This window comes from Mytilus galloprovincialis, chromosome 10, assembly GCF_965363235.1.
Source record: "Mytilus galloprovincialis chromosome 10, xbMytGall1.hap1.1, whole genome shotgun sequence".
In the NCBI taxonomy this organism is placed as follows: Eukaryota; Metazoa; Mollusca; class Bivalvia; order Mytilida; family Mytilidae; genus Mytilus; species Mytilus galloprovincialis.
In genome coordinates, this window is record NC_134847.1 from 5,611,386 (window position 1) to 5,630,907 (window position 19,522).

The following is a 19,522-nucleotide window of genomic DNA, read 5'->3' on the forward strand; positions in this document are numbered from 1 at the left end:
TCGAGTTTTTTTTTTAATATATATATTTTCGTGATTCGTGATCATGGAAACTTATTTTCTGTGAATCGTGATTGACAAAAAAATCAACTCGTGAAACGTGATGAGACCCCCATCCACATCATGCCCCTCATTCTTTTCTTACCAGAGCAGTGAGCTTGCTTTTATCCCCTGTAATTGGTTTCACCGTTGAAGAAGTACCTGTCGGTACAAGGTTGCTTTCAATATCGTAGCATCTATATAAAGGGTCTATAAAGGGCTTCGTAGATTTTTGACTTCTGAACGTGTATCTAGCCTATATCTGCTAAATAGTTATTATTTATATTTCAGTCTATAGAGGGTGATATATTTGTTGGTACTCCTGAAGTAGATGCTGTTGTAAGTACTACTACTTTCAAATCTGTATTCCTCATATCAATATAACTAATTACAGTTGTATCAATCCAGTTCAATGTTAAGAACCATATGCTTATTGGTTTCTAATTTATAATTACTAAATGGTGTATCAGTTTAAAACAGTGCATATTTAGATCACTATGCTTACTTAGAAACACAATAAATAAAAAAAGTTCATTGAGGCCTTCATGGAGCAGAAACGCTTACATCAGAAGTCCCACGCAAGCAACTACTAGTTCTTAAGGATATTTTTGCTTAAAAGGGACGTAATAAATACTAAATAGAGAATAATGAGGTGATAAATGTAAAGAATAGAAAATGATGAGCAAAATATATAAAGAAAAGTGAAAAATGGCACGAAACAGAATTTAAATAGCCAATCAAGGAACACATCAAGATTATGTCCAGTTACAGATATTTGATCATTGATGGAATGATAAAGCAGAGTTATGGTATATCAGATTATGTCACAAAATCTCTCCATACATTCACCAAACAAAATTAAAACGAAGAAATACATATATAAGTTTCCTTGCATACATATACGCCGTATATAACTGTAGAAATACGAGTGCATATACATCATGAAAACAGGAAAATGTTTATGGTCTGCACATATCATAAGAAACGAACATTTTCAGACCAATTTTCCAAATGGAAACAAGAGTGCACACGCTGAAATGTCTTGCCTTCTCTACTTATCATTGATATAATGCTGATAGTCCTAAATATAAAGATTTTATTATTACAACTGTCACATAAACTTAAAACATTATAACCAAGAAAACTAAACATTACTTAATCAATGAACCATGAAAATGAGGTTAAGGACATTGGACATGTGACTGGCGGAAACTTCGTAACATGACGCATCTATATACAAAGTATGAAGCATCCAGGTCTATCACCTTCTAAAATATAAAGCTTTTAAAAAGTTAGCTAACGCCGCCGCCGGATCACTATCCCTCTGACGAGCTTTCTGCGACAAAAGTCGCAGGCTCGACAAAAACAGATAAAAACACAAAAACTTAAAACTGAGCAATGAACCGTGAAAATGAGGTCAAGGTCTAATAAAAACTGCGCGGCTGACATATATATCATTAGTTATTTCCATACACCAAATATAGTTGACCTATTGCATATATATATAGTATTTGATTCCAAGTAGTGCACATTAATATTCACTTCTAATTAAATAGGTCTCTCCAGCAAACGCCTTTGGCTTTATGGATGGTGGGATTGATCGTGTGTTTTCTGAGCTGTTTGGATGGCAAATGTCAGTCTAACATACGTTTCCTTCATTTACGGAAACGTATTGTCAAGTATTTACTATTAAAGTTTTATTTTTGTCAATATCAATTTTAACAAATCCTGGCATACATTGAAATGAAGACAATAATTAATAGTCTGCTAACGTATGCTTAGAATATTTGTCAGACCTTAATTTTTTTTTCAATGAGTTAAAGTTAAGTTTTATTATCAAAATACAAAATATATATAAAACTAAAGTTGCTTGATAAACTGCAATCATGCTATGAGGTATTTAAGATGATTTTAATGGTTGATATCTACCGGATTCATATTCCATAAAGTTGTTAATATGACTAGGTTTAAAACAGCAACCTTTCATCTTTAATTTTGTTTAGGAAGAGGTTAGCTATTTTTTCTCAAGACAAACAATATTTTCAATATATCAGGAGAAAGCCATTTTTCATTTATACCAGTGTTCTTTTATATTTTTGTGGTGCCCATTTTTAATAGAAACTGGTTTTACTTTCTTTCAGAAGTATTTATTTCAAGAAGATTAAGAATTAAAAAAAAACCTTTCAATTAAAAACCAACGTGACTCTCCCTTCTAGGAGATAAACGGGCAGTGCCAAAGCTCTTTTTAAAAGTCATATTATACTGCTATCACTTTTCTTGGTGTTCTGATCCTGTTCGATAAGCAATATTAACTCGTTGATTTATATCGACAAAGGAACATCATCAGTATTGCACTGGTTGATTAATCCGTATTATAGGACTAATTTGCTCATATCATTTAATAATGGCTAATATATTACCTTTTCTTCAGGCAAGAACGGATACAGAAAGTAATAAGGGATCAGTATGACGGAGAAAACTTTGTTGTGAGTAGAGTACAACTTTGTTAGAATTATTCCATTATATATGAAGGACATCTATGTCCCATTGTCCATGGGACAGATGCCCTAGTCCGAGTTTACTCTGACGCCTAATGGCTGTTTTGCTAGACAAGCTGGGCGGGCATTTTTTTAATTTACGAATGCCCGTTGACATGGACATAACTCAAGAACGGCGAAGGGGACACAATAGCCCAAATTCGATCTTGATCTGTATTTTGGAGAAATTTTCATTTTAAAATACATAAGTGTACAACCTGAAATTCTTGTCTGTTCTACTTATTATCATCGAATTTAGGGACTGGTCAAAATTTATCGTCACATAGGACCGGTGCAAAGTGCAGTAGGACAGATACTTTTTTCCAGAATCGCTTTTGTTGGGACATCACTTTTTTCACAGATAATATCCATAGGACACAAGTTTTTTTCAAGCGATGACTTTGAATTTTTTTTTATTAACATTACAACAAAACTTGAAATAACCGTGTATAATATACAATATGTAAAAATAAAAATCATTATATAAAAATTCAGAAAGGCATCTCTAATTTTTTTTATATCTTTTTCAAATCAACTTGGATTTTCATCAAACTATGCAGCTATCTTAGAAATATATCAAGCTTACTAAATCTCATTTCATTTAGTTTTTGTTGTTTTGCTGTAAAAATTTGAGAATTAAGGTAATCTTGGTAAAAAATAGCTAGGATTTGCAATTTCGGATAAAATAAAGATAGTACACTTTAATTTTTTTTATAACTTTTTCAAATCAACTTGGATTTTCATCAAACTATGCAGCTATCTTAGATATATATCAAGCTTACTGAATCCCATTTCATTTATTTTTTTGTTGTTTTTTTGTTAAAATTTAAGAATTAAGGTAATATTGGTAAAAAATGCTAGGATTTGCAATTCGGACAAAATAGAGATAGTACACTTTAATTTTTCAAATAACTTTTTCAAATCAACTTGGATTGTTATCAAACTATGCAGCTATCTTAGATATATATCAAGCTTACTAAATCTCATTTCATTTAGTTTTTGCTGTTTTGCTGTAAAAATTTAAGAATTAAAGTAATCTTGGTAAATATAGCTAGGATTTGCAATTTCGGATAAAATAAAGATAGTACACTTTAATTTTTTTTATAACTTTTTCAAATCAACTTGGATTTTTATCAAACTATGCAGCTATCCTAGAAATATATCAAGCTTACTGAATCTCATTTCATTTAGTTTTTGTTGTTTTTCTGTAAAATTTATGAATTAAAGTAATCTTGGTAAAAAAAGCTAGGATTTGCAATTTCGGACAAAATAGAGATAGTACACTTTAATTTTTCAAATAACTTTTACAAATAAACTTGGATTTTCATCAAACTATGCAGCTATCTTAGATATATATCAAACTTACTGAATCTTGTTTCATTTAGTTTTTTGTTGTATTGTGGTAAAATTTAAGAATTAAAGTAGTCTTGGTAAAAATAGCTAGGATTTGCAATTCTGACAAAATAGAGATAGTACACTTTAATTTTTTTAATAACTTTTTTAAATCAAATTAGATTTTCATAAAACTATGCAGCTATCTTATATATATTTTAAGCTTACTAAAACCCAGGTCATTTTGTTTTTTTGTTGTATTGCTGTCAAATTTAAGAATTAAATTAATCTAGGTCAAAAAAGCTAGAATTTGCAGTTCGAACAAAATAGAGATAGTACACTTTAATTTTTTTTTGTAACTTTTTAAATTTAACTTGGATTTTCATCAAACTATGCCGCTATCTTAGATATACATGTATATCAAGCTTACTGAATCCAATGCCATTTAGTATGTTGTTTTGCTGTAAAATTTAATTTCACTTATATGGTGAAGTGCAACAAACATACATCATGTACATCATGTTCATAACATCAACCAACAAAGTAGCAAAAATCATTTGGGGGTCACATCAGGTACATTTTCTGTAAATGGGAAAATGTTGAAGCAATTATTACCATTTCTTATAAAAAAACACATTCCAAGGCAACCTATGGGTCTTCAGGATAAAATATATATAGAGAGTTAAACCAAATGTATTCAGTTTCATGTTTCTCCTGGAGCTTGTTTTTATAATTAATATTTAACGGTATTGATAAAATTCTATATAAGATACATGCATCTTCATTAATTTTTCAGTTTAACAAACACCTATTTGTGGTTTGATTGCATTATGCAATGTCTGTTTTTTTCAATGCTTTATTTAAAGTATAATTTATGATAATGCCATGCCTGTAATTGTATGTGAATCAACAAAATAAAACATGAAACTGTTGCTTTTGATCATATTATAAAGACAATATATGTTAAATGCCTCTATTAAGTATACTTTTATTTACAATACATTGGAAAAGTAGGATAGGACACAAACTTTTTTATTACTAAGTTGGCATAGGACATCATTTTTTTTTCAGTCAGAAAGTTATAGGGTTGTAACTTTTATTAAATGTTTTTATTTTTTGCACCGGTCCTATGTGACGATAAATTTTGACCGGTCCCTTATGTTGTAAGTTTGTAATATGAAGATTTAACTACCTCATCAGATCTAACTATGCATTTTTTTGTAAATGAGTGCATTTTTGGATTTAATATTGATGGTAGGTCTTTCCAAGAAATATTCTGTTCACGGGGTCTTTCATAATAACTGTCTAAAAAATCAATATATTCAAAACTTGTATTTGGTGCATGACATATTGCATTTATAAAATGCATTAAAAATTGTAAGATGATTTAAACAGGAAAGCAACAAACAGCCTGATTTATGCAAGAACAATTAATATAAATACAAAAACAGTTATTTTAACAAACACTAAATTAAGGCATCTGATTTCATGCGTCTTCTGGTTGTGTTGGCATCTACACGGTAACCTTATTTTATTCAAACTTTGTATTTTGTAGGGAAACGCAATCATTATTCCAGCCTATGACAAAGATCCAGACAAAGAACACATTCAGAAGTTAAAGACCAATAATATAAGTAATGGTAAACCAATCAAGTACCTCATACACGTCCCGACAATGAGAGTACCAAAAGATGTCATCAACTCTACTAATGCTTATCTGTCTTTTAGAGGAGTCATTTTGGCAGGTATCAACATAGATTAGTAAATCATTACTCATACTATATCACAAACTCAGCCAATGCTTCGGTCTTTAAGAGGAGACATTTTGTCAGGTATTTACATATCTATGTAAATCATTTCTGATATCAAATTTTTAGAATTAAAATTTAGTTTTGTAAATTAAATACTCACCTTCATAAATTTAGATATCAGTCCACTCGCTGCATTATTCAACCGGAAACCAGCCAGAAAAAGAACCATGACCCCGTGACAACCTCTCCCACCTGACACCTGTGCTTCCTAAACCTTCATATTTATTCCTTAAAATGCTAGGCACTAAGGGGTAGAAGGGGAGGGGGAGGGACCTCTGATTTATGAAGGTGAGTATTTAATTTACAAAACTAAATTTTAATTCTAAAAATTTGATTTTTATTACATTAAATACCTCACCTTCATAAATTTAGATAACAGAATTTAACGAAGCGCTGAATCCCCATCACTAGGAGGAGAAAAACAACATGTTGAGCAGCAACTAAAGGCCCTAAAGAATAGAGGTTGTCACAATGAAATGGCATGGAACGTAAATAATGGTTATAAAAGGCACTATCAGACCTCCAAAAACCAGCTGACATGATTTCCGACATAGAGGAGGAATTAAAAATGTTCCAAGAAGAGGCTAAAGCTCTAACTTCATGTGCTTTAACTTGATGTTTAACTAAAACTTCAGAAGAAGCAGACTTATAAGCTAAAATGACAGTATTGCAAATCCAGGTAGAAATGGTTTTAGCAGAAATGTCAGAAATTCCTTTTTTAATAGGAATGAACAACCTAGAAGAACCAGCAGATCTTAATTTAGCTGAAGAAGCTAGGTAAACAAGCAAGGCTCTCACTGGACACAAAACCTGATTATCCGCCGTGGGAGGTAACGCAGGAATAGTAATTAAATCAGAACCTTTATCAGGTAACTGGTTCTTTGCTAAAAAAGATGGATCAGTGAGAAGAGTAACTGAAGACTTATCAGCCGCAAAGCGGAGACAAGACTCAGAAATTGACAAGGCATGAATATCACTCCTTCTGCGACCCGTAGCCAAAGCTATCAGAAAACAACATTTATAAGATAAAAATTTCAAGGAGGCTGAATGTAAAGGTTCAAAAGGTGGGAACTGAAGAACCTTCAAAACTAAACCTAAGTCCCAAGAAGGAACCAAACGCTTTTGACGAGGTCTATTAAGGCAAAAAACTCATTGTCACCAAAATCAGAGCCTCCTGAAACTGATATTGTTCTGGCTATGGCAGATCTATATCCCTTTATAGTAGAAGGAGAATAACCCTTTTCTTCAAAAAGATGAAGGAAAAATTCCGCTAACTGTTGGACAGTAACTGTGATAGGATCAATCGACAGACACCAAGTACAGAAAATTGACCATTTGGAGTCATACACTGCTCCTGTAGATTGTCTGACTTATCCTGAGATACGCTTGGTTGCTCCCTCAGAAAAGCCTCCCTTTCTGAGGGAATTCCTGACAGTAACCAAGCGTGCAGATGGAGATTCTCTAGACCCTGATGCAGTTTTCTTCCTTTGAATTGAGACAGTAGATCCTCTCTTAGAGGAAGACGAAGAGGCTTCGCACAACACAGAAGTAGTAGTTCTGGGAACCAAGACTGTCGTGGCCAAGCCGGAGCAATAAGAATGGTCTTGCAAAGATCCCTCTGAATCTTGTGCAAGATCTTTGGAAGAAGACGAAAAGGAGGGAACATGTAACTGAACATTCCCTTCCAAGATAGGGTCATAGCATCTACTGCCCAGGCTTTCTCGTCTGGAATGGGAAAAACGTAAGTCTCCAACTTGTGATTCAGACTGGTGGCAAAAAGATCTATATGAGGACGATCCCAACAAAGAATGATCTCCTGAAACACTGATGGATGAATTTCCCATTCTGTGTTCACTGGAACACGGGAACGGGAGAGAGCATCCGCCAGAAGATTTTGACTGCCTGGAACATGTCTCACTGACAGAATTATATCGAGACTGTGACACAGAAGAAGAATTTCCTTGCTCAGATGATACAGAGAAAAGGAATGGGTCCCTCCTTGATTCTGAAGATAAGCCACTACTGTGGAGTTGTCCGTGGCAACCAGTAGTGACTGACCCTGAACCACAGCCTGAAACTGACGCAGAAAAAGGAACACAGCTCTCATCTCTAGCAGATTGATGTGTTCCTCCAACTGAGCACCTGAACAAAGGCCTGATGCTGTCCTGCCCTCCAGATAAGCTCCCCCAACCCATCAGACTTGCATCTGTGAACAGAGTTAGGCTGGGGTCTGGAGGATCCAACAAAACTCCCTTCCGAAGATGTTTTTCCTGAAGCCACCATTGAAGATGAGGTAACAACCGAGGAAGAATTGGAACAGGTGCCTCCAACAACTGAGAAATTGGGTGCCAAAACTCTGACAGATACCACTGGATTGGACGAATATGTATTATGTAGACGTCCTAGTGGAATGACGTCCATGATCGAAATCAAGAAACCCACCAGCTGAAGCAATTGACGAGCTGGGACAGATGAAAACTGAGTCAGAGCATTGACTAACTGACGTACCTTGACTTCCTTCTCTTCTGGAGGAAGCACTAGACCCAAATCTGTCCGAAAATGTTCTCCCAGGAAATTGAAACTCTGACTGGGAATTATCTCTGATTTTTCCCATGAAATAAAAAAACCCAGTCTCAGGAGTAAAAGGATAGACAAATTGGTGTGCTCCTCCAAAAGAGATCGGCAATGATTCTTGATAAGAGAATCGTCTAGGTAGGAGTGAATGAGTACTGCCTGAGTATGAAGATAAGACACCACCGTCTGAATAATCCTGGTAAAAACTAGGGGTGCAATAGCCAGGCCAAAAGGCATAGCCTTGAAACTGTAAACCTTGTCTGCCCAAACCAGTCTCAGGAAATGACGAAACTTGTGAGAAATTGGGATGTGAAAATAGGCATCCATCAAATCTAGAGAGGTTGTCCAAGTTCATAGATGAATAGTCGACCTGATAGACCTGTTGGTTTCCATTTTGAAATGTGGGACCACTAGATACTGATTGAGAACAGAAAGATCTAGAACTGGTCTCATTTTCCCGTTCTTCTTGGGAACCAAGAACAGCCGGGAATAAAACCCTAGATGAAAAGGAGGATTGACCTCCTCCAACACACCCTTCTGTATAAGAATGTACACTTCGTCTTGTAACAACTGATTCTTTTGAGAATCCTTTGTCACTGACAGATTGATTGGAACAGGAGAAAGAGGAGGCTGTTCCAGAAACTGAAGTTCCAATCCCCTCCGTAAAATCAAAAGTACCCACTTGTCTGAAGTTATCAGAGTCCATTGATCTAGAAAGTGGGACAGCCTGCCCCCCACTGGAAGAAGAGGAAGAGGAGAAGTATACTTTTCCACTTCCACTGGGGAACGATTCAACGGAGGGGACAACACATCACTTACCCTGCTTCTTTCCCTTAACAACTTTAGCTTTCTTCCCACTAGAATAGTTGGGACGAGAAAAACTGGTCTCTTCGTAGGCTGTGAATTCGAAGAAGAAGAGGTAGAAGCCTTGGGTTGATGAGAAGACGAAGGATTGTTAACATGAGTGGTCTTGACAAATCTTTTCCCATCAGTGACCTTCACATCCACCTTGACCACAGGAGGGGCCTTATTCAACTCCTCCTGTAACTGCTCTAAGGAAACAGAGAACAACTTGTCCTTAGACAAAGGAGAACTGACAAGTCTCTGCTGAAGCGCTTCAGAGACAGTTGATTTATCAAGAATCTCCTGTCTCTTAGCAAGAGTAAAGTTGACCAAGAAGAAGGAATTGAGACATTCCAAGACTCTTGTCTACCTGAAGCAGCATAGACCTCAAGTCTGAAAATTCCTCCCCTTTGTCCTTTAAAAGAGACCCAGCTGCTGACAAAAAGTGCTCAGCTGTCTCAAGAACAAAAGTCAAACACCTCAGATTATTCTCTGACTTGACATAAGAAGCTTGAGAAAGTCTAAGGCCATCCAAAGGTTTCGAACCAAGTAAACTAGAAAAAGCCCTGTCACAATTAGGAGCCGACATACCCAAGGAAGGTCCTTAGATCTACATCTCCCTGTGTAAGAGGCAGGTCCGAAACCAGAGAACTTACTACCACCAGTTTTGCTAGTGTTAGCAAGATTCTCAGCCAGAGAAGAGTTTACAAAAGACAAAGCAGTTGTAAAGTGCCCCGACTCTGGAAAAGAATAATACCCCTTAGACTCTGGCTTGACTATACCTGAGCAAGCCATGAAATCCGAAGGAGTAGAAGAAACCCTAGGTGGAGACGACATGGGCATATCTGACATATCCCTGCGAATCGAGTAGACCAGACTCCTAAGGCAATCAGAATTGCCTGAAGAAGGCTCCTTAGGAATGAAAGCATCTCCCTCTGTGCTTACTACACTGTCAACATCTGAAATACCACCTTGGTCATCCAAAAAGTTACCCTCCTGACTTCTAGGAGCCAAAGACACCGAGTCGTTTTCCAACAACTGTCTAGGAGGTCTGGGAGGGTCCTGTACAGGATCCTGAGACAGACCCCTAGACTCCATCAGATCAAGCCTGTTACCAAACTCTATAAACTTAGCTTTCACAGTAGCTTGAATCTTGTGTATGGACGTGGTAAGACTCCTCCTCTCATCCTTAAGAGGATGACTCTGAAGAGGGTCTACCACCAAACCCCTGACCAGACCAAACTGATTAAGCCGAATACGGTCAAAGGGCTGGGGATAAGGCGGCAAGTTGGGCATACCCATAGGCATGGGAGGGTAGGCAAAATTCATGGGCCACCTAGTCCTGGAAAAGGGGTCACTCCTGATGCCAGCTGGTAGAGTCTCCTGTCTGCTTGTCGTGCAAGACACAGGATACGTTGGTATCTGTGCAGGCCTAGTAACGGTATGTGATACCCTGCTAGGCCTAGATAGCCTCAACTGACTGGCACCGGGAGTGAACGGCAAAGTCCTGACAGGAACAGGTTCTGAGTCCTGTTCCATACCAACACCTGAAACACCTGGAAATTCCAAACTTCTATCCCAAAAGTCATCAGAATGGGTGGCCGAACGCCAAGGGGACAACAAATTACTGTTGGAAGTGTGTATTTGACTGTCACTTACCTCTTGGGTAGCCGAAGCTGGAATTTTATCCATAATATTCAGATAAAATGATGATAAATTATCTAAATATACTTATAATAAACAAAAATATCAATTTAAATTTCTATATATATAATAAACAACTTGTTTGCAAAAAAAAAGACTTTTTCCTCCTCCACAAAAGCGTGCAGTATGCGTTGTTGAACCGGAAAAATGATGTAGGTTTAGGAAGCACAGGTGTCAGGTGGGAGAGGTTGTCACGGGGTCATGGTTCTGTTTCTGGCTGGTTTCCGGTTGAATAATGCAGCGAGTGGACTGATATCTAAATTTATGGAGGTGAGGTATTTAATGTAGTAAAATCTATTACTTTGATTATTATGCTTTTCTTTTTTAAGCACGTTATCATATTTTTATACATCCAGTGAGCTGATAGAGGTTATTACCCTTTCAATCACCCAATTATCTTCTGAGACCACATGTTGGTTAAATTTTGTTTTACAATAGGTTCAGAAAAGTAAAAATGACCATAGAATTAGAGAAATACATCTACCCATGAGTTTGTATATTCCATTGCAGTACAGAAGCACAACAGAAACCCAGAAAATCAGCCAATCAGAAGGGTGCTTTGTCCAGGTCTTGGGACTGCTGTTGGTAGAATGCCATTTAACAGATGTGCTTTTCAGGTTTATATAATTACATTTTGTACTTCATATGCCAGAATTGAACTCAATTTATAAGACCCTACATTCACACCAGCAGAGCCTGTCAAATATATCGATGAAATTTTCCTATATGCTGTTTTTTTAAAGAAAATATTATTTCCTCAAAAACGTTAAATTTGAATTTGACTTTTAATTAAGTGTTAATTACAAAAAGAAACAATATATGTCTACAATAAACCAACTTTTGTTCAAATTTATCCATTTCTATCCAAGTTTTCATGATTTCTTAACTTTGCTGATGATCCAAGAGTTAAATGAAATAAAATGAATGTGTTTACCTGTAGAAAGCTTGTTTTGATATAAAGTTTAAAATTGGTAGAAAAACTATGTTTTAATGGTGTAGAAAAATAATTGAACAAGTCAGAAAATATCAAGGTATGATAAAATTAATCTTTTTCCAGATGGTTCAAGCTTTTGAAATATTTGACTTGAGATTGAATGACAAACTTATGAAACCAGACAAGTTATGGGATGTAAGAGCACATGACAAAATGATGCAGGAGGTATGTGAGCTAAAATTTACTTTATTAGACATTGGCTATTCCTAAATTTAATCTAATGGAGATTACTATATATAATACTTTTAAAGAACTTTTTAAAATTAATTCAGTTTTCCCCTTAACCCTACCCCCATACAATTCAAGTGCCAATCTGCCCAAGATTCAGGCTTGGTGAAAACATGACGAACAAAAATTCTACTCAAGTTGACATTAATTTATGTTCAAATTGTAGTGTTTCTATGAAAACAAAATTGTTTCCTATGATTGTTCTAGTAAATCAAGATATAATTCGGTTGAAAGGCACTAAAAAATTACAATTAAGGGGAGATAACTAAGTATTTGCTAACTTTCAAGCTAAAACTTATATAGAGATTTCTTGATTTACCAGACAAGCAAAAGACCTACAATTTCTAATGCAAGGTGTAACATTTTTTAGACAACAGTTTTTTAACATGCAAAATAATGCTGAACTTTCTAAACAAATTTCATATTGATGGACCATTAGACAAAATTATGTTTTTCAAATTGTAATGCCGTTTTATCAGAAATGCCAAATTTAATATTCTAGTTAATTTCCTGAGTATGACATTAAAATAGTTAGGTACTTTATGTAATTTACCATGTTCAGAAAAAACATATTGACATCAAATGAAAGAATTCTTGGAATCAACATAGTAACCAACATTAGAAAAGTGTGCAAGAACTTAAATTTGCTTCACAAAGTAAATATTTATCAGGGGCAGTTCCAGCAATTTTAAAAAGGGGGTTCCAACTATATGTCCCCATTCAAATGCATTGATCATCCATCACTAGAGGCTCTAAAGAGCCTGTGTCGCTCACCTTGGTCTATGTGAATATTAAACAATGGACACAGATGGATTCATGACAAAATTGTGTTTTGGTGATGGTGATGTGTTTGTAGATCTTACTTTACTAAACATTCTTGCTGCTTACAATTATCTCTATCTATAACAGTACTTTCTGTGGAAAATGTTATTGAAAATCTTCAAATTTTAAGAAAATTGTTAAAAATTGACTATGAAAGGCAATAACTCCTTAGGGGGTCCATTGACTATTTTGGTCATACTGACTTATTTTTAGTTCTTACTTTGCTGTACATTATTGCTGTTTACAGTTTATCTGTATCTATAATAAAATTCAAGATAATAACAAAAAAACAGCAAAATTTCCTCAAAATTACCAATTCAGGGGCAGCAACCTAACAACCGATTATCCGATTCATCTGAAAATTCCAGGGCAGATAGATCGTGACCTGATCAACAATTTTACTCCCTGTCAGATTTGCTCTTAATGCTTTGGTTTTTGAGTTATAAGCCAAAAACTGCATTTTACCCCCATGTTCTATTTTTAGCCATGGCGGCCATCTTGGTTGGTTATGCGGGTCACCGGACACATTTTTTAAACTAAATACCCCAATGATGATTATGGCCAAGTTTGGCCCAGTAGTTTCAAAGGAGAAGATTTTTCTAAAAGATTACTAAGATTTACGAAAAATGGTTAAAAATTGACTATAAAGGGCAATAACTCCTAAAGTGGTCAACTGACCATTTTGGTCATGTTGACTTATTTGTAGATCTTACTTTGCTGAACATTATTGCTGTTTACAGTTTATCTCTATCTATAATAATATTCAAGATAATAACCAAAAACAGCACAATTTCCTTAAAATTACCATTTCAGGGGCAGCAACCCAACAACAGAATGTCCGATTCATCTGAAAATTTCAGGGCAGATAGATCTTGACCTGATGAACAATTTTACCCCATGTCAGATTTGCTCTAAATGCTTTGGTTTTTGAGTTATAAGCCAAAAACTGCATTTTACCCCTATGTTCTATTTTAAGCCATGGCGGCCATCTTGGTTGGTTGGGCAGGTCACCGGACACACTTTTTAAACTAGATACCCCAATGATGATTATGGCCAAGTTTGGTTAAATTTGGCCCAGCAGTTTCAGAGGAGAAGATTTTTCTAAAAGATTACTAAGATTTACGAAAAATGGTTAAAAATTGACTATAAAGGGCAATAACTCCTAAAGTGGTCAACTGACCATTTTGGTCATGTTGACTTATTTGTAGATCTTACTTTGCTGAACATTATTGCTGTTTACAGATTATCTCTATCTATAATAATATTCAAGATAATAACCAAAAACAGCAAAATTTCCTTAAAATTACCAATTCAGGGGCAGCAACCCAACAACGGAATGTCCGATTCATCTGAAAATTTCAGGGCAGATAGATCTTGACCTGATGAACAATTTTACTTTGTCAGATTTGCTCTAAATGCTTTGGTTTTTGAGTTATAAGCCAAAAACTGCATTTTACCCCTATGTTCTATTTTAAGCCATGGCGGCCATCTTGGTTGGTTGGGCAGGTCACCGGACACACTTTTTAAACTAGATACCCCAATGATGATTATGGCCAAATTTGGTTAAATTTGGCCCAGTAGTTTCAGAGGAGAAGATTTTTCTAAAAGATTACTAAGATTTACGAAAAATGGTTAAAAATTGACTATAAAGGGCAATAACTCCTAAAGTGGTCAACTGACCATTTTGGTCATGTTGACTTATTTGTAGATCTTACTTTGCTGAACATTATTGCTGTTTACAGTTTATCTCTATCTATAACAATATTCAAGATAATAACCAAAAACAGCACAATTTCCTTAAAATTACCATTTCAGGGGCAGCAACCCAACAACGAAATGTAAGATTCATCTGAAAATTTCAGGGCAGATAGATCGTGACCTGATCAACAATTTTACCCCATGTCAGATTTGCTCTAAATGCTTTGGTTTTTGAGTTATAAGCCAAAAACTGCATTTTACCCCTATGTTCTATTTTAAGCCATGGCGGCCATCTTGGTTGGTTGGGCAGGTCACCGGACACACTTTTTAAACTAGATACCCCAATGATGATTATGGCCAAATTTGGTTAAATTTGGCCCAGTAGTTTCAGAGGAGAAGATTTTTCTAAAAGATTACTAAGATTTACGAAAAATGGTTAAAAATTGACTATAAAGGGCAATAACTCCTAACGTGGTAAACTGACCATTTTGGTCATGTTGACTTATTTGTAGATCTTACTTTGCTGAACATTATTGCTGTTTACAGTTTATCTCTATCCATAACAATATTCAAGATAATAACCAAAAACAGCACAATTTCCTTAAAATTACCATTTCAGGGGCAGCAACCCAACAACGAAATGTAAGATTCATCTGAAAATTTCAGGACAGATAGATCGTGACCTGATCAACAATTTTACCCCATGTCAGATTTGCTCTAAATGCTTTGGTTTTTGAGTTATAAGCCAAAAACTGCATTTTACCCCTATGTTCTATTTTTAGCCATTGCGGCCATCTTGGTTGGTTGGGCGGGTCAGCGGACACATTTTTTAAACTAGATACCCCAATGATGATTATGGCCAAATTTGGTTAAATTTGGCCCAGTAGTTTCAGAGGAGAAGATTTTTCTAAAAGATTACTAAGATTTACGAAAAATGGTTAAAAATTGACTATAAAGGGCAATAACTCCTAAAGTAGTAAACTGACCATTTTGGTCATGTTGACTTATTTGTAGATCTTACTTTGCTGAACATTATTGCTGTTTACAGTTTATCTCTATCTATAATAATATTCAAGATAATAACCAAAAACAGCAAAATTTCCTTAAAATTACCATTTCAGGGCAGCAACCCAACAACAGAATGTCCAATTCATCTGAAAATTTCAGGGCAGATAGATCTTGACCTGATAAACAATAATACACCCATGTCAGATTTGCTCTAAATTCTTTGGTTTTTGAGTTATAAGCCAAAAACTGCATTTTACCCCTATGTTCTATTTTAAGCCATGGCGGCCATCTTGGTTGGTTGGGCGGGTCGTCAGACACATTTTTTAAACTAGATACCCCAATGATGATTTTGGCCAAGTTTGGTTAAATTTGGCCCAGTAGTTTCAGAGAAGAAGATTTTTCTAAAAGATTACTAAGATTTACGAAAAATGGTTAAAAATTGACTATAAAGGGCAATAACTCCTAACGTGGTAAACTGACCATTTTGGTCATGTTGACTTATTTGTAGATCTTACTTTGCTGAACATTATTGCTGTTTACAGTTTATCTCTATCTATAATAATATTCAAGATAATAACCAAAAACAGCACAATTTCCTTAAAATTACCATTTCAGGGGCAGCAACCCAACAACGAAATGTAAGATTCATCTGAAAATTTCAGGACAGATAGATCGTGACCTGATCAACAATTTTACCCCATGTCAGATTTGCTCTAAATGCTTTGGTTTTTGAGTTATAAGCCAAAAACTGCATTTTACCCCTATGTTCTATTTTAAGCCATGGCGGCCATCTTGGTTGGTTGTGCAGGTCACCGGACACACTTTTTAAACAAGATACCCCAATGATGATTATGGCCAAATTTGGTTAAATTTGGCCCAGTAGTTTCAGAGGAGAAGATTTTTCTAAAAGATTACTAAGATTTACGAAAAATGGTTAAAAATTGACTATAAAGGGCAATAACTCCTAAAGTGGTCAACTGACCATTTTGGTCATTTGACTTTTTTGTAGATCTTACTTTGCTGAACATTATTGCTGTTTACACTTTATCTCTATCTATAATAATATTCAAGATAATAACCAAAAACAGCAAAATTTCCTTAAAATTACCATTTCAGGAGCAGCAACCCAACAACGAAATGTCCGATTCATCCGAAAATTTCAGGGCAGATAGATCTTGACCTGATGAACAATATTACCCCATGTCTGATTTGCTCTAAATTCTTTGGTTTTTGAGTTATAAGCCAAAAACTGCATTTTACCCCTATGTTCTTTTTTTAGCCATGGCGGCCATCTTGGTTGGTTATGCGGGTCACCGGACACATTTTTTAAACTAGATACCCCAATGATGATTCTGGCCAAGTTTGGTTAAATTTGGCTCAGTAGTTTCAGAGGAGAAGGTTTTTGTAAAAGTTAACGCAGGACGACGACGGACGACGACGGACGCCGGACTCCAAGTGATGAGAAAAGCTCACTTGGCCTTTCGGCCAGGTGAGCTAAAAATGGTTAAAAATTGACTATAAAGGGCAATAACTCCTAAAATTTCCTTAAAATTACCATTTCAGGGCAGCAACCCAACTAATTCAATTAAGATTGGAGTTGAGTGCAGCTGCACAAGCGGTGTTAACTCACAACCTCAGAGTTGAAAAAATATAAAACAACACGTTTAATAATTTATTGCGTCCGGAGCGCTTTTCTGGATTTACCTTCATCAGGAACGCTCAAAGCCAAACATTTGAAATCCGAAGATGTATAAGTACCGAAAATCGTTGAAGAGCTATATGTTAAAAATACCTAAAATAAATAGCCAAATTCATCTAAAGCCAACTTTGCCTGAGGGAGTTGAAACCTTAGTTTCATAATAATTTCAAAATTTATAAACGGACAATTTTAGAAAAGTTTGTTTAATCATGTCAGTACCACAGCACTGACTACTGAGCTGATGATACCCTCGGGGACTGATAGTCCACCAGCAGAGGTATCGACCCAGTGATGTAAAAATATAAAACAACTCGTTAAATAATTTATTGCGTTCGAAGTGCTTTTCTGGATTTACCTTCTTTAGGAACGCTCAAAGCCAAACATTTGAAATCCGAAGATGTATAAGTACCGAAAATCGTTGAAGAGCTATATGATAAAAATACCTAAAAGAAATAGCCAAATTCATCTAAAGCCAACTTTGCCTGAGGGAGTTGAAACCTTAGTTTCATAATAATTTCAAAATTTATAAACGGACAATTTTAGAAAAGTTTGTTTAATCATGTCAGTACCACAGCACTGACTACTGAGCTGATGATACCCTCGGGGACTGATAGTCCACCAGCAGAGGTATCGACCCAGTGATGTAAAAATATAAAACAACACGTTAAATAATTTATTGCGTTCGAAGCGCTTTTCTGGATTTACCTTCTTTAGGAACGCTCAAAGCCAAACATTTGAAATCCGAAGATGTATAAGTACCGAAAATCGTTGAAGAGCTATATGTTAAAAATACCTAAAATAAATAGCCAAATTCATCTAAAGCCAACTTTGCCTGAGAGAGTTGAAACCTTAGTTTCATAATAATTTCAAAATTTATAAACGGACAATTTTAGAAAAAATTGTTTAATCATGTCAGTACCGAAGCACTGACTACTGAGCTGATGATACCCTCGGGGACTGATAGTCCACCAGCAGAGGTATCGACCCAGTGATGAAAAAATATAAAACAACACGTTTAATAATTTATTGCGTCCGAAGCGCTTTTCTGAATTTACCTTCATCAGGAACGCTCAAAGCCAAACATTTGAAATCCGAAGATGTATAAGTACCGAAAATCGTTGAAGAGCTATATGTTAAAAATACCTAAAAATAAATAGCCAAATTCATCTAAAGCCAACTTTGCCTGAGGGAGTTGAACCTTAGTTTCATAATAATTTCAAAATTTATAAACGGACAATTTTAGAAAAGTTTGTTTAATCATGTCAGTACCGAAGCACTGACTACTGAGCTGATGATACCCTCGGGGACTGATAGTCCACCAACAGAGGTATCGACCCAGTGATGTAAAAATATAAAACAACACTTTAAATAATTTATTGCGTCCGAAGCGCTTTTCTGGATTTACCTTCATCAGGAACGCTCAAAGCCAAACATTTGAAATCTGAATATGTATAAGTACCGAAAATCGTTGACTGGCTAGTGATAACAGTAGTAACTACTTAGGACCGCTTAGCCAACAATGCCCCTACCTCTTTTGGAATAATATTACATGAATATTTCAGGTTCAGAAACTTATCAGTTGTCAGTTGTATCTTTCAAGATCTTTAAAAAGTGATGTTGCTAATCTTCTGTAAGAAAGTCTGTTAAATATCATGAATATGTTCACTCCATTTTATCCAATAACTTTAAAGAGCATAGACATGTTGTAGACAATTGAAGAATTTAAACTTTTTTTTCCGACTTCGATTTTTAGTTTTCTATTTTGTGTCTATTTCTTTTTTAGCCATGGTGTTGTCTGTTAATTTTTAATTTGTGAGTTTGAATGTCACTCTTAATACCTTTAATAATGCCTGTATTCCATCTTCCTGTTCATTTATTTATAACATAAGTAACCAGACTTACCATTTGACAGACCTGCAAAATGTTATCTTCTGATACAGAACATATTACCCAGGGTTCATTTGGGGTCAAGAGAAGTCGGAAATCTTTGCTGTATGTCCTCCATGTATAAACTAAAATAAACATGCAATAAATTTATATAATTATGTCCCTATTCCTCAAACAAACAACCTAGCTTACAAATTGTGTTCTCAACGTCTCTTGTTGCATTTGTTGTGACATTGAAAAATAAGTGTGTACACACTGAATTGTCTCCCCTGGTTTGTTGATTAAACTGAAACTGAATTTGATGTTGAATATCCTGGAAGTCTTACTGCAGGTGTTTCAAACCTTTTCA

The 19,522-nt window shown here is 35.4% G+C and overlaps 1 protein-coding gene across 1 annotated transcript; it reads left to right on the forward strand.

The window, feature by feature from the left end:
• Positions 1 to 289: 289 nt before the first annotated feature.
• LOC143048836 (uncharacterized) lies at positions 290 to 12,041 on the forward strand. Its single transcript, XM_076222706.1, has 6 exons — positions 290 to 375; positions 1,593 to 1,669; positions 2,468 to 2,522; positions 5,461 to 5,650; positions 11,348 to 11,454; positions 11,895 to 12,041. The coding sequence occupies exons 2-6, from the start codon at positions 1,620 to 1,622 to the stop codon at positions 12,039 to 12,041; spliced, it is 549 nt and encodes a 182-aa protein (XP_076078821.1). The 5' UTR covers positions 290 to 375; positions 1,593 to 1,619.
• The last annotated feature ends 7,481 nt before the right edge of the window (positions 12,042 to 19,522 follow it).

Coding starts and splice junctions, on each gene's coding strand:
- LOC143048836 (XM_076222706.1), top strand. CDS start 1,620: ATGGATGGTGGGATTGATCGTGTGTTTTCTGAGCTGTTTGGATGGCAA. Junction 5,651..11,347: donor TAGAGGAGTCATTTTGGCAG/GTATCAACATAG, acceptor ATTCCATTGCAG/TACAGAAGCACAACAGAAAC. Junction 11,455..11,894: donor TTAACAGATGTGCTTTTCAG/GTTTATATAATT, acceptor ATCTTTTTCCAG/ATGGTTCAAGCTTTTGAAAT.